We start from the raw sequence: 14,244 nt of genomic DNA, 5'->3' as shown, positions 1-14,244 counted from the left end.
TAAAGTATACAGTTCAGTGCTCTTTAGTATATTCACAGGGTTGAGCAACCATCACCACAGTCCAATTTTAGGAAATTTCATCCCCCCTAAAAGAAACCTCGGACCCATTAACAGTCACTCCTCATTGCTCCCCACTCCCCCCAGGCCTAGGAACCACTAATCTACTTTCTGTCTCTACAGATTTGTTAAATAGGCACACATTTTGAGCAAAATCATTTCCTATTCTAATTCCATAATTAACCAACAGCTTATTTTCCCATAATTAACCAATAATTTAATCATAATTAACCAATTAGATTCTTATTGAATCTCTTGATTTTAGCTGCCACTTTGTGTGAAAAGTGAAGTTGATGTTGGCCTAGTGGGAACTGTTTTCTGTGTTACTAAAACTGCATTCCCAATAAGCACTAAGGCAACAGATTTAGCTTCCTTCCTGCCCAGATATGTTCACTTAACAGTCTGTAAAGCTTTAAAGTTAAGTTACAAATGCACCAGGAGCTTGGTGTTTAAAGAATTCCTATGGTGAAGTTGTTTGTAAAGCCTAACCTCTGAGGGAAAATCCACCCACATTCTTCTCAAGCACAGACACATTAACTGGTCTGTTTTAAAATCTCAGTTTCTATAGATTTGGTTTGCTCGAGGGATTTTCTTTTTGGGCCTCTCTGCAATGACTAGTATGTGGCAATGAACACTTGCTTCCTTGCTGAAGGTCATGACTCCCTTGCACAGGGCTGAAATGGGTAGTTTCAGTACAGACCCTTTCACTGCTAGTGTGTGACAAGTTCTGGGCATGAGAGTACAGTGCCCACATACATACACAGTCCATCCTTACTCACCATCACTAAGCTTTCCATAGAAAATAGCATGTCTGAAAATGAATACATCTTCCTAGCCCCTTGTAGCCACCAGTCAGGCAATCGTTTTCCTCTCTTAGCACCAAATAAGTTGGTGGGCTGAAATGGCAGAATCTTAGACACATCCACTAAGGTGATGAATCGGTCATTATATAGACAAAAAGGTGGATCTGGCCAAAGGAATGATAAATACAGGCCTTTCTCCAACTCTCTGCCCTGACATAATGCTCAGACTACCAGAATCCTGTCTGCAGAATGACATGACTTTCACTTTTCACATTTTGTAGTACTTTCTGGTTTACAGAGCATATTTGTAGATGTGACTCACTTTGAATCTCATTACAATTCTGTGAGGTAGGTAAGGGTGGGTCTTTCATTTTCCAGATGAGAAACCAAGTGTAAGAACTTGCTCAAGGTCAAATGGCTAGGTGGCAGAACCGGGATGTCTCAGTGGAAGGCCAGTCTCTCTTAAAGCGGTCCCTCAGAGAGGCCGTACATGTACTCCAACTTTGCTCAAAAACTTCTGGAAACTTGTTCTTCGGAATGCCTTAAAAATCAGTAGCACATCTTTGAATATCCTCAATGAAGGCAATATTTCATCTTCTAAGTCAGTGGTTCTCAAACTAGATTGTACCTCAATATTGCCTGGAGGGCTTGTTAAATGCACATTGCTGGGCTCCACCCCCAAAGTTTCTGATCCATTAAATCTGGGGTGGGGCCCAGGATTTGTGTTTCTAAAGAGTTCCAAGGTGATCTTGATGTTACTGGTCCCTGGCCACACTTTGAGAACCACTATCCTAAGAAATTTATTTCTGGAAAGAGTGAATCATTTAAAACCATCTAGTGATTAAGGTGGGGGGATCAAGCTAGGAAATTCCACCAGTGGCCAAAACAATGGGTGACTATCAAGAACAACACTGGCTTTGGGGGAAATCTGCATAAAGGGCTCCAAAAAGGTTCTGAATAATGGCAGTTGATCAGACTAATCCCTTTGGATGCATGCTCAAGAATGCTTCTCCTGAGTGTTTCGGAACACCTTGTGCAGTCGTACATGTCTGAGATGTTCATTATCAACCTTTTGTTTTGCAGCCTTAGAAAAACAAAAGAAACCATGTAGGTGACATCCACATCACAGAGAATCAATATTAAGGAAGGATTAATAGCTATTTACAGCAGCTGAACTAGTCAGACTGGTAGAGTGGGGTCCTTTCTATGCGGCAAACATGATGGGTGTAGAAGATGAGGGGAAAATTTTGACTCTTCCTACCCTGACTTTTCTGTTGAGATTAGAATGGAAAAAGTGAAGAGATCTAATTTTGGCTGCCAAAGATAAACATGCAACATTTTATGGGGAAAAAAATTCTAGCAGAAAAGAAAAATGAACTACATTAGGTACTTAAGCTGGGAGTCAATCCTTCATGTCACAGTAGGGAAAAAAGAGGTGGAGAACTGCTTAAATATTGGTTCTAATTTTATTTTCAATTTTACATTACATTAAACTCTCCGTGTACTCCTTTAATTTATAGCAACTGCTGACACAAATTGGTGTGCCTTCTCTTCTTTGACATCAGTATTTGTCTTGAATTATGCATTTCCATCTGGAATGAGGTTTATGGGGCCAAAGCCTTCTTTCATTTAGATGGATGAAAACAGAGAGGGATCAATGGGGAGTTGAGTGCAAAGTCAAAGTAAGGTTGGGAGATACATGTTCAAGGCAGCATATTACTGCCCCAAAAGATTGTAAGGGGTATTAAAAAATGACTCTGGTCTTCCAATTTTCAACATATTGATTAAAATTCAACTCCTAAAGAATAAGAAAAACTCTACCAACCTTCATCCCAGAACTGCTAGATTTTTTATTTATTGGTACCCTACTAGTATTTAATAACAATTTGCAAGAGTACAGTGATCATAATAACTGCATCACCTTGATTTGATCTAAAATTGAATCAAAGGCAAAAGAAGTTGCCAGCCTGATGGCACGTTTCACCTATCCCAGCCTCGCCACCTGAATGTACATGGTTGAGGTGTTCTACCTCAGAGCTTAGCACCATGAACTGGTCTGGCTCCATTATTGGTGACAAATTCCTGGTCTAAGTCAGCCAGTGGTCCATACTGACAGGTCATTTGCTGGCTCCATCTGGGGCCCAACTCAGTGTCTCAGAGTCCATTCTCAGCTTCTGGTTTTTGATGGGTTCTGGGTTGGCCAGTCACACCAGTATTGAAATGGACATTCTGATGAAGCTGTTTTGAGCTAGTTTTATCCTATAAGCAATCCTCAGCCATTTCTGAAAACCCTCCATTTTTAATCTTTACCCATCACCCACTCCATCCCAAGAGTGGGAATTGGGAGTATACTGTGAAAGTCTTTGCTCTATACATCACTTGATAGTTTAGAAAAGAGAATTTTATGTTTTAGTGATAATAATTTCATGTGAAAAATGTTCCTGAGTCAATATGGCCTCATGAAAGCAGCAGATCATGTTCTCTGGCTGAAAATGGCGATGCCCAGTAGCTATGTCATGATGTCACTTCCTCTCCAGCAGAGCCCTAGTTTGACAGTGGCCCGCCAGCCTGAAGAACCTGTGAGAGTCTATTGTCGGCCCTGCTCTAGCAACCTGGGAGTGGGTGGGCCAGGAGCCCAGGAGCCCAGCGGGCTGCCTCGGTGCCTTTTCAGGGGCAGGGCCGGCATGCGCTCAGCAGGCTAGCCACACAGAATGGCCTGTGGAGACTTAAGACTGGTTAAAAACCCCATTCTGCCCAAAATGTCTGTGGTGTATTAATTTATTCTATAATTTAAAGAATTCCATTATTAATGAAAGAGAAGTAGGATCCTGAGTATGAGCTAAAACTGGAATAAAAAAGGCCCATTCTTCAGGCGCTATTAATGGAAGCTTTGTATATAAATAACTTTATATATTGGTGAATAAATGGCACTTAAAACTAAAATGTCTGTTAGTGATTCACTGGGTTCTAAAGACTGCCCTTGCCTTCTGTGGTCAGCGATCTTTTTTCTTTGTGACTCCACTATTCTAGACAGAAAACAGTTAATCCAGTATGATTTAGTATCTCACGAAAGATTCCACTAAAACATTTTCTGCCAAATGTTCATCTTCTAACAGCTGCTTTTTTATTTCAGTGAGAGGTACTTGAAATAAGATCATTGTTCTCTGTGAAAACTGCATGCTAAATAATACAGAGCTACCAGATTATTAAACAGCAAAGGCGTCTGATAATATTAGCACCAACCCCAGGTCCCACTGCTGCTCATGCACAACATTTTGAGTAATCAGTCATTGCACAATATTATATTTATATCCTTTTTGCTTGAGCTGTTAGGCCACAAACTCAGCAGGCAGTTGCTGTTATAAAAGGGTCCTCTAGGTTATTTATAATGTTTCTGCTTCCTTACAGTTGCTGCTTCACTCTTGGGTCTTGGGCCAGGTCTACACTGTGAAGACGAAGGAAGGAACTGAGCAATTGTTCTGCTAATCTAACTGCTGAAAGCTGGTGGGGATGATTCACAGCACACTGTGTGTGCCTTGGCTGGAATACCTGGTATTTTTGTCTACACAACCCAGATTCATCACATACTGGCTGATTTGTCATTTCATCAGGGGGAGAGTGTGTAGTTTCGTGAAGGCTGTGTCTCCATCAGGAGTAAGCTAGTGTCTAGGGCACAGGTGGTAGGGCGAGATATCTGAACTAGCGCTATGTTGCAAAAGAGTTTCCTTCAAATGTTATTTACTTTACATGAAGGATAAGTTTCTGCTCCAGATGTTTCTCTGTTGCATAGATCAGTGCTTCCCCCAAATGGTGGCAGGCAGCCCGGCATGCCCAATAGAAGGGCACATAAGAATCATGAGGGTATTTCATTTCATTTTCTTTTTTGTAAATTACACAGGCATCTTCCTGTTCCACCTGCAGAGAATAACTGATGATGTGAACTGTTTCTAATGGGAGTAGGTCTTAGCTCTTAGGTGAGTCAGGGCTCAAAAAGATGCTGAAAACCATGGAGACTGATAGAATGAGCTATTTGTTTTGACTATGAAATAAGCATCTAACTTAGGCTTCCCCGCCAATTTTTTAAAAAAGGAAATGGACTGCCATTATGTCCTCTGAATTCTTTTATTTTGGTGGGGGTGCGGTGGGGTGTCTTCTGAATTCTTAAGAATTCTTAAAGCCACTTCTCCACATCCCTGTTGCCATGTCCCCAGTCCAGGCTGCCATAATCTCTCAGATCAACGTAACATCTTTTTTTTTTAACATCTTTATTGGAGTATAATTGCTTTACAATGGTGTGTTACTTTCTGCTGTATAACAAAGTGAATCAGTTATACATATACATATGTCCCCATATCCCCTCCCTCTTGCGTCTCCCTATCCCACCCCTCTAGGTGGTCACAGAACACGGAGCTGATCTCCCTGTGCTATGTGGCTGCTTCCCACTAGCTATCTGTTTCAATGTAACAGTCTCTGGATGGTTCTTCCTGCCTCCAGTATTATGATCTCCAATTTATTCTTCACACAGCAGCCATGTTAATCTTTTATAAAGTATAGATCTGATCAAGTCTGTCCCTTGCTTAACCTCTTATCAGTGGCTCCCCACTGCCCGCAGGAGAAAGTGCAAATTCCCAGGAGTGGCAAACGAAGCCCTTCACGACCCATCCCTGTTCCAGCTGTACCTCATCCTTTCCCACTCTTCCTGTACTCTAAGCTCTTTCCAATCAGAACTAATTGAAAAGGCACAAACATGACCTGCTGTCTTGCCTCTGGCCTTTTCATGAGCTCCTGCCTCTGCCTGGGTTACTCTTCACTAAGGGGAAGACAGCCTTCAGCTCATCTCCTTCCGTGGCCCTCGAAGCAGGTCCGCTGGGCTCCTCGGGCCAGGTGGACCCCTCAGCTGCACTCCCATGGCACCTCGGGAGCATCCCTATCATGGCACTTCTCATTCTGTGTGGGCTACATACCCTTCTAGATGGAAGCTCTTTGGGGCCAGGGTCTGTCTTATCACACCAGCATGTCCCTACCACGCAGAAAATTCAGGTCAAGTGTGAAGAAATGAGTGCACAGTGGGGTGCCCCTCACCCCTTTTGCCATAATTTTCCACAGGAGTCTTTTCCATTTCTTAAAGAACTGTTTTCAGTTCTAGAGGGCACTTTTGCTTCATCAGCCCTGGAACTACAAGAATAAAGTGCCAGGCAGCCCCAGGATCCTGACTATGAAGAAACCCTATTTAGGCTTCTCTCTCTAGTAGTTTTTTTAAAAAAAATACATTTATACATTTATTTATTTTTGGCTGCATTGGGTCTTCATTGCTGTGCGCGGGCTTTCTCTGGTTGCAGCGAGTGGGAGCTACTCTTTGTTGCAGTGCACAGGCTTCTCATTGTGGTGGCTTCTCTTGTTGCAGAGCACAGGCTCTTAGGTGCGCGGGTGTCAGTAGTTGTGGCATGCGGGCTCAGTAGTTGTGGCACGCGGGCTCAGTAGTTGTGGCTCACGGGCTCAGTAGTTGCGGCTCATGGGCTCTAGAGCACAGGCTCAGTAGTTGTGGTGCATGGGCTTAGTTGCTCCACAGCATGTGGGATCTTCCCAGACCAGGGCTCGAACCCTTGTCTGCACTGGCAGGTGGATTCTTAACCATTGCGCCACCAGGGAAGCCCCTCTAGTAATTTTAAAAGATATAAGATAGGGAAAACAGAAGGTCTAAGATATACCTTATAGGGGTTCCAGAAGGAGAGGATTGAGAAAATAGAAGAGAGGTAGTAATAAAAGAGAGAATCGTTAAGGATTTTTCAGAATTGATGAAAAACAAATACTGAGATTCAAGAGGAACAAAGAATCATGAGCAGTATAAATAAGAATAAATTCAGATCTGAATTCACTGCAGTAAAACTTCAGAATGGCAAAGATCAAGAGAAATTCTTACAAAATATTACTATTCTTCTGTCCAAATGTGTTTCTAATTACATTCCCACATGCTAAACCTGAAAGTTGAAGTCTCAGTAAAGAGGATTTTCCTAACTGGGAACAGGACAGTCATAGGGAAGTCATCTAGCAAATGTAACCATGATCTTTCTTTTCCCAGTTTTGGTTTGTTTTGACCAAGGATGGAAAAGGATATAAAACTTCCTGGTTTTTTTTTTGCCGTACGCGGGCCTCTCACTGCCGTGGCCTCTTCCCGTTACGGAGCACAGGCTCCGGACGCACAGGCTCAGCGGCCATGGCTCACGGGCCCAGCCGCTCTGCGGCATGTGGGATCCTCCTGGACCGGGGCACGAACCCGTGTCCCCTGCATCGGCAGGCGGACTCTCAACCACTGTGCCACCAGGGAAGCCCCAAACTTCCTGTGTTTAGAGAATCTTTTAGGAAGATGTACTTCACCTAACTTCTGGTCCCAAATCACATAGCTTTTTCAGGGGTTGTCCCATCGTATGGCACCCTCCTGTAGATTTTAAAGGAATGGAAGTAGGAGGAGGAAAGTGAGAGTGACTAGTTAGCCCTTTAAACTCTGTCCCCCTGTTGTACATTTACTCACCCACATATGCACACACGAACACATGGCATTCATGCCACTCATAGATCATTCACATGGAGCACACATTATCCACATTGAAAATACACAGAGTACACACACCACTAACCTAACACACACATACTCATACTTTCACGCAAAGGGCAGGCAGATGTTCAGCAAGCTATGATCCACACAGCTGTTTTCTCACTTCCTTGTCCACCTCTATCAGCAGCAATGGGCACTGAGGGCAGCGGGCAAGGCTCTAACTCACGGGGCTCTACACTTCGGCTCCAAACGTTTTTTCACCTCCATATAATTCTAGGCCTACCCAAGAATCATCTTCATGCAATGGAAATCACTTAGGAGACCTACAGTGCAGTCCTGGCAGCTCTGCTCCTGAGGACACTATTGCAGCATCCTAGGAAGATGGGCAAGGAGTAGACTACCAGCTCACTGACATGTCATCACACTGATGTCCAGGACACTGAAGGAGTGGGAAGAAGAGGAGCTTAGGCGTAGGAAGCTCAGAAGTCTTAACTGTAGATGGGTAAGCAATCTCCCACAACCTCATACCATCCCCTTCTTACTGGGAGAGGGACTGTTTCCTGTGCCTTCTAGGCCCACAGAACACTCTAAATCTAGAATTTGCTCTCCTGACATTTGCTAAGGTTTTTTTTTTGGCTGCGTTGCGTCTTTGTTGCTGCGCGTGGACTTCCTCTAGTTGCAGCAAGCAGGGGCTACTCTTAATTGCAGTGTGTGGGCTTCTCATTGCAGTGCCTTCTCTTGCCATGGAGCATGGGCTCTAGGCACGCAGGCTCAGTAGTTGTGGCTCGTGGGCTCTAGAGTGCAGGCTCAGTAGTTGTGGCACACGGACATAGCTGCTCCACAGCATGTGGGAATCTTCCCAGACCAGGGCTTGAACCCGAGTCCCCTGCATTGGCAGGCGGATTCTTAACTACTGCGCTACCAGGGAAGTCCCTTGCTAAGGTTTTAACAGTTGTTTTTTCCTCTCCATCCTCCCTCCAACCCCATGCCCCCCTTCTCCCCTACCATTGCTCTTCTTTTGGTCTCTGGCCATTATGAGTTCTGAAGCAGGGCCAGGTCCCCTTGGGAGCCCCTAATATGCCCGGCACTAGGCAGATATACATGCAAGTCCAGTTCTGGCCATGGGACGGTACTTTAGGAAAACGGAAAAAAAACAGTCTTGTATCTGGCCCTGCTTCAGTTCCTCAAAGTGAAGATGACATTTCTGGTAAGCAGTTACAATTAGATTTTTAGAGCTCTGGGTTTTCAAATAATCACATGCAGGATTAAGAAAGATAATTTAAAATGTTTAATTCTGCCTGATTAGCTGGTAATTGAGGTGATCTGCTGATGTGGAAGTAATGTAATAGAGTTAATATGCCCCCCGGCATGACAGATGTCTTGTGCCTTGTCGATCAGTCTCTTTAGCAATTACCTTGTCCTCTGTCCTTTTTTTTTTTGATAGTCAGTGAACTTCTTTTTGTCATCGTCATCCTTTCTGGCAGCCAGAGTCAGCAGACCTTGCACAGACATCATGCCCATTTATTGGTTCATTCCTAAGTTTTAGATGGCTATTTCAGGGCTTCCCTGGTGGTGCAGTGGTTAAGAATCCGCCTGCCAATGCAGGGGACACGGGTTCGAGCCCTGGTCCGGGAAGATCCCACATGTTGCGGAGCAACTAAGCCCGTGCACCACAACTACTGAGCCTGCACTCTAGAGCCCACGAGCCACAACTACTGATCCCGCGTGCCACAACTACTGAAGCCTGTGCACCTAGAGCCTGTGTTCGGCAACAAGAGAAGCCACTGCAATGAGAAGCCCATGCACCGCAATAAAGAGTACCCCTGCTCGCCACAACTAGAGAAAGCCCGTGTGCAGCAACGAAGACCCAATGCAGCCAAAAAAAAAAAAAAAAGATGGCTATTTCAGAGCCTCATTTGGATATGGATTTTCTTTATTCTATGATGCCAATTTCAGAGGTGTCATTTACCCTCTGTAAGTTTTCTTTTCTTTTTTTTTTTTTTTCTGGCCTCGCCTTTCTATGACTCCAGGGAAAACAATCCTAGGATATGTTTTAAAATGGGAAACTGGGTAAAAGTGCCTATGTGACCCTTTGTAATCCAAAACTTCCTCCCCCAGTCCTGCTCTGTCCCTAGGCAGTCACCGGCTTGCTTCTGTTCATTATAGATAAATTTGTGTTTCCTAGACTTTTATATAAATGGAATCATGATATACGTACTCTTTATTGTCTGGCTCCTTCTGCTCGGTGTAATTATTTTGAATTCATCTATTTTATTGCTGTATAAATAGTTAATTCCTTTTTATTGTTGAGTAGTGTTCCACTGTACGGACATAGCACAATTGTTTTATCCATTCACTTGGATGGACATTTAGGTTATTTTTTGTTTTACAAATTAACTATTTGTAAATATTACAAATAAAAATACTGTGAACAACTGTAAAAAAAAATGGGAAACTGGGTAATTATTTTGTTTGCAAATCATTAAAAAAGAGCATTTGTATCTGAGATTGTTTCCCTTGGCACATTCAGTGTGGCACTGAAGGACTATAAGGAATCCTGTAGATCTTCTAGTGCCCTGAGAACACTGGAGCTCAGTGAGGCTAAGTGACTGTAACACACATACTAGTTATTTTCCCAGAAGGAACTGGAACTCTTCGTTATTTCAGGAGGACCTGTTATTATATGCCAAGCACTGTATTAAGCATTGGGGTTGCCCAAAAGTAACTCTCTGAGCTGGACCTTGAGGATGGGTAGGAGTTTGCTAGGCAGCGAAAGAGTAGTGTTTTTTCTTTCCTTAAACTGGAGAACTAGTTTGGGAAGATTAAAAAAAGAAGAATTACATTTTCCTTAGCCTCTCTAGTTAGCGGTTCAGACCCTTACTTAAAGAAGTTTAATGAAAAGATATTTTTGTTACAGACTCTAGGAGTGGTGCACCTCTCCTCCTTGATCATTCAAAGACAAGAATGAATGAAGTGATCTGTGCCTGAACCTTTGGTATCTGGCCTGGCACCATCCCGCCACATTGCCACCCGTGCAGTCCTGCTCCTTGCCCTGTACAGGAAGGTGCTGGAGTTGAATGGCAGTGGGACCTGGGTTTCTCTCCAGTAATGTACAGAGCCAAGGTCATATCCACCCTGTGTGATGGTGAGTAGTGCAAGCTCCTGGTACGTGCTACCTGGTTATGCCACCGCCCCCCCCCCCCACAGATACCCAGGTAAAGTGAACATTTAGGCACATGGGGAGCTATTAATGAGCGCTAAGATGTACTGAGTGCTGACATGAGCCAGGCACTGTTCTTAGACTATATATGAGTTACTGCATTTAAGTGAGGCTGCACTGTACTGCACAAAGCAAGAGTGGAAGCTTCTGAAAATCTAGAGAAATGGAGCAACTTACAGAAGCCTACGGCATGCCAAGTGGCAAGGAGTTAGTGCTGGAATGCCAAATAGAAGAGACTGGACGCTAGGCAGACTGCCACCAAATCAAGAGGGTGTGGTAAGGAGGACACGGATGTCAGGGTCAGGCAGACAGGCAGACAGACCTAGAACCAATTCCTGGCTCTGCCGATTTACCAGCTGGATGACTCTGGGCAGGTTGTTTACCTTTGGGGGTATAACTTCCTCCTCTCTAAAGTGGGCATTAGCCTGTCTTGCAGGGTTGTTCTGAGTGTGTGAGAAAATGCATAAAGAGGCCAGCACAATGCCTGGCCTAGAGTAGTGCCCTGCTTTTCATTATTAGCCAAAGGATCCTTATGTCCCCAAGAATCTGTAAGAATCAAGGAATTTCAGAGGTTGAAGACGACTCAGAGATCACCCACTCCAGACACATCATGTTTGGATGCACAACCTGAGCCCCAAACATAATGAGTCATTTGCCCCAAACTGTCTGCTAGTTATTAGTTAAATCAGGATTAGAACCCAGGACATCATCTGCCCTTAGCCACCAGGACCAACGATTACCGTTGAACCATACGAAAAACTCTTGAGATATTTCACTAAAAAGGTGATTTAGGCTGATCCTGTTAGTTTGCCTCAGCTTATTTTCTCACAGAACAGCTGATTTTTCAGCATTCACTTTAGGTCACTTCTGAAGCATGCTGATTTGCTTTCTTGCATGTGTTAGTCTACTTGGGCCACCATAACAAAATACCACAGACTAAGTGGCTTAAACAACAGAAATGTATTCCTCACAGTTCTGGAGGCTAGAAGTCCAAGATAGAGGTGCTGGCAAGATAAGTTTCATTCTGAGGCCTCTTCTCCTGGCTTGCAGGAGGCCACCGCCTTGCTATGTGCTCCCATGAACTTTTTGAATGCACATACAGAGAGACTGAACTCTCTGCTGTCTCTTCTTATAAGGACGCTAATCCTGTTGGGATCAGGGCTTCACCCTTATAACCTCATTTAATCTTAATTACCTCCTTATAGGTCCTATCTCCAAATACAGTAACTTTGGGGGTTAGGGCTTCAACATATAACTTTTAGGGGGAGCACAGTTCAGTCCAAGGGCTTGTGTTACATATGTTCCTCCATCCCTCATGAGCCCTTCCATTCAGGTCTGTTTCAAATCAGAGGTATATGTACGATGAAGTACATAACTATTAAGTACCTCAACATGAGGCATCTCCTACAGCCTGGCCCCTTTTATAGCTCCTCCAGGTCATTCATTAGCCAAAGACCAAGAAATGTGGCAAAGCCAAAGTCTAGATCATTCATTCTTGAGAGAATGAGGGTTTAAGAGTTAAACCGAGATATATCAACAGACTCATTCAGAAAGAAAACTTGAACGTGAGTGAAGTTTCTCTGAAGACCTGCCGTGCATTTGAGTGATGAACAGAAACAGTGCAGCTTTGACATTTATTCTGATATTTCCAAAGGAAACTGTATAAAATAACATGTTTTTGAGGGAAATTTTTTCTTTAGAAAGATTAAGAAAAAAACTGTCAAAAGTGTGTAGTGAAATATCCAGATTTACTGAGGCTGAAGTGCTGTGGATCTGAAAGGCATGTGGATCTATTTCTTTGGCATCAGGACTCTCCATTCAGAGGTCATCCTAAGTCAAAGGGCTACTCAGCTTCCACATACAGAGATTTGGGAAAGCTTGAGAGGTTCTTTATGAGATCAAGAGTGAACAGTGGCTAATTTGGCTCCTTTGTGAAAATAATGCCCAGTTTGCCCTTTGAGAAAGGATATCACCTATCTTACTTGCTAGATGTGGCTCCAAATAGTTTTTTGCTATGTCCCCAAATCATCTTTACTCCAAATTTCAAAGTAATACGTGAAAAATACAGGTTTATGGAAAAATGCAAACAATTCAGAAGAATATGGAGCAGAATGCAGAGGTCCTCCTTTTCAACACTTTCCTATCCCCCATCCTGTTCCCCTTCCCATGAGTAATGGGAAAGTTTGGTGGTTTTGTTTGTTTGTTTTGGATTTTAAATTATACTTTTACTTACAGATAGCTAGACTTATTTTATTTTATTTTTTTAGAGTTATTTTTAAATCAATGGCACCATACCATTATCATTTGACCTTCTCCTACTGATGATTATGTAGACCTGTCTAATCGATTTTTTGGTCATTACAAACAAAGCTGAAATAAACATTCTTGTACAAATATTTATATATGTGAACACTTCTGTAGGACAGATTCTTAGAAAGAGATATACTGGGTCAAAAGGAAAACATATTTTAAAAATTGGTATTGTCAAATTACCTTCCAAAAACATTCTATGAATTTATACTCCCACCAGAACTATATGAGAGCATGTGTTTTTCCAATTTGTTTGGACTTTGACATTATCAATCTTTATTTTTTGTTGACCTGATGGGCAATGAAGGGAATCTTACTGTTATTTTGATTTGCATATTCATGATTTCTTGTAGGGTTGAACAGTGTCTCATTTCTTTATCTTTCGTATTTCTTCTTCAGTGAATTGCCTACTTACTTTATTCTAAAGAAATGTTTCATTTATTTTTGGGGATGTAGAGCCTTCCCATAATGACACACATTAATCCTCTGCTGTTGCAAATATTCAAGTTTGCTGTTAACAGATATTCCAAAGTACAGCTATTCAAAATTATGCATAGAAAAGTCTAGGCGGATTTACACTAAAATGTTAACAGTGGTTACATCTAAGTGATAGGATCATGAATATCTGACTTTTTTTTTTTTTTTTGCGGTACGCGGGCCTCTCACTGTTGTGGCCTCTCCCGTGGCGGAGCACAGGCTCTAGACGTGCAGGCTCAGCGGCCATGGCTCACGGGCCCAGCTGCTCCGCGGCATGGGGGATCTTCCCGGACCGAGGCACGAACCTGCGTCCTCTGCATTGGCAGGCGGACTCTCAACCACTGTGCCACCAGGGAGGCCCCGGACTTTTTTATACCTTTCTGTGTTGTCTGCTCTTTTCTCCTCTTGAACACTAACCATGTATTAATTTCATGAGTAGAAAGTAAAAAAAATAATAGAGTGACTGGTGGGGTAAAGGTGATGAAGGCTCTCAAAGCAATTCTAAAAGAGCATTTCGCAAGGTACTTTGAGTATTGGCAGTATCAGTATATACTTAATTCTCCTAAGTCAAAATTTGAAGGAAACAACAGTCACTTCTTGGATAATAAATTGATATGGAGATACAGTTAGTCTTATTATTTTATAGTTACCTCTTTAGCACCGAAGATTCTATCATTCTTTACCCACTGTATTTTATGGCCCAACCCTTTCTGAAGTATTGGCAATCAACAGTGAGGGGCACTCAAACATTTTGGCTATGACAGAAGCTTCTGGACAGAAATGTGCAAAATCTCTATTCAAGGACAAAATGGCTACTGAGCTAC

At 42.9% G+C, this 14,244-nt stretch overlaps 2 protein-coding genes across 6 annotated transcripts in view; one reads left to right on the top strand and one right to left on the bottom strand.

The window, feature by feature from the left end:
• Positions 1-14,244, bottom strand: part of RBKS (ribokinase) — a 74,057-nt gene that overhangs the window by 12,138 nt on the left and 47,675 nt on the right. The window lies entirely within an intron of this gene.
• The window catches only part of MRPL33 (mitochondrial ribosomal protein L33), a 42,040-nt gene that overhangs the window by 22,873 nt on the left and 4,923 nt on the right, over positions 1-14,244 (top strand). Inside the window, exons 5-6 of one of the 4 annotated variants that reach the window (XR_003794869.1) lie at positions 7,691-7,915; positions 10,331-10,558. Coding sequence is in view for 2 of the 4 variants with exons in the window: in XM_029231738.1 (XP_029087571.1) it covers positions 7,691-7,790 (100 nt within the window). In the remaining 2 variants the exon portion in view is untranslated. Of the gene's footprint in view, positions 1-4,268; positions 6,246-7,690; positions 8,154-8,972; positions 8,991-10,330; positions 10,559-14,244 lie in introns of those variants that run through there. The other 3 variants (XR_003794870.1, XM_029231738.1, XM_029231739.1) reach the window with 3 other exon arrangements.

The sequence above is a fragment of the Monodon monoceros genome, unplaced genomic scaffold (genome assembly GCF_005190385.1).
Source record: "Monodon monoceros isolate NGI ecotype Baffin Bay Population unplaced genomic scaffold, NGI_Narwhal_1 Super_Scaffold_19, whole genome shotgun sequence".
NCBI classification, from domain to species: domain Eukaryota; kingdom Metazoa; phylum Chordata; class Mammalia; order Artiodactyla; family Monodontidae; genus Monodon; species Monodon monoceros.
The sequence above is the reverse complement of the archived record's forward strand: the minus strand, read 5'-3'. Positions and strand labels throughout refer to the sequence as shown.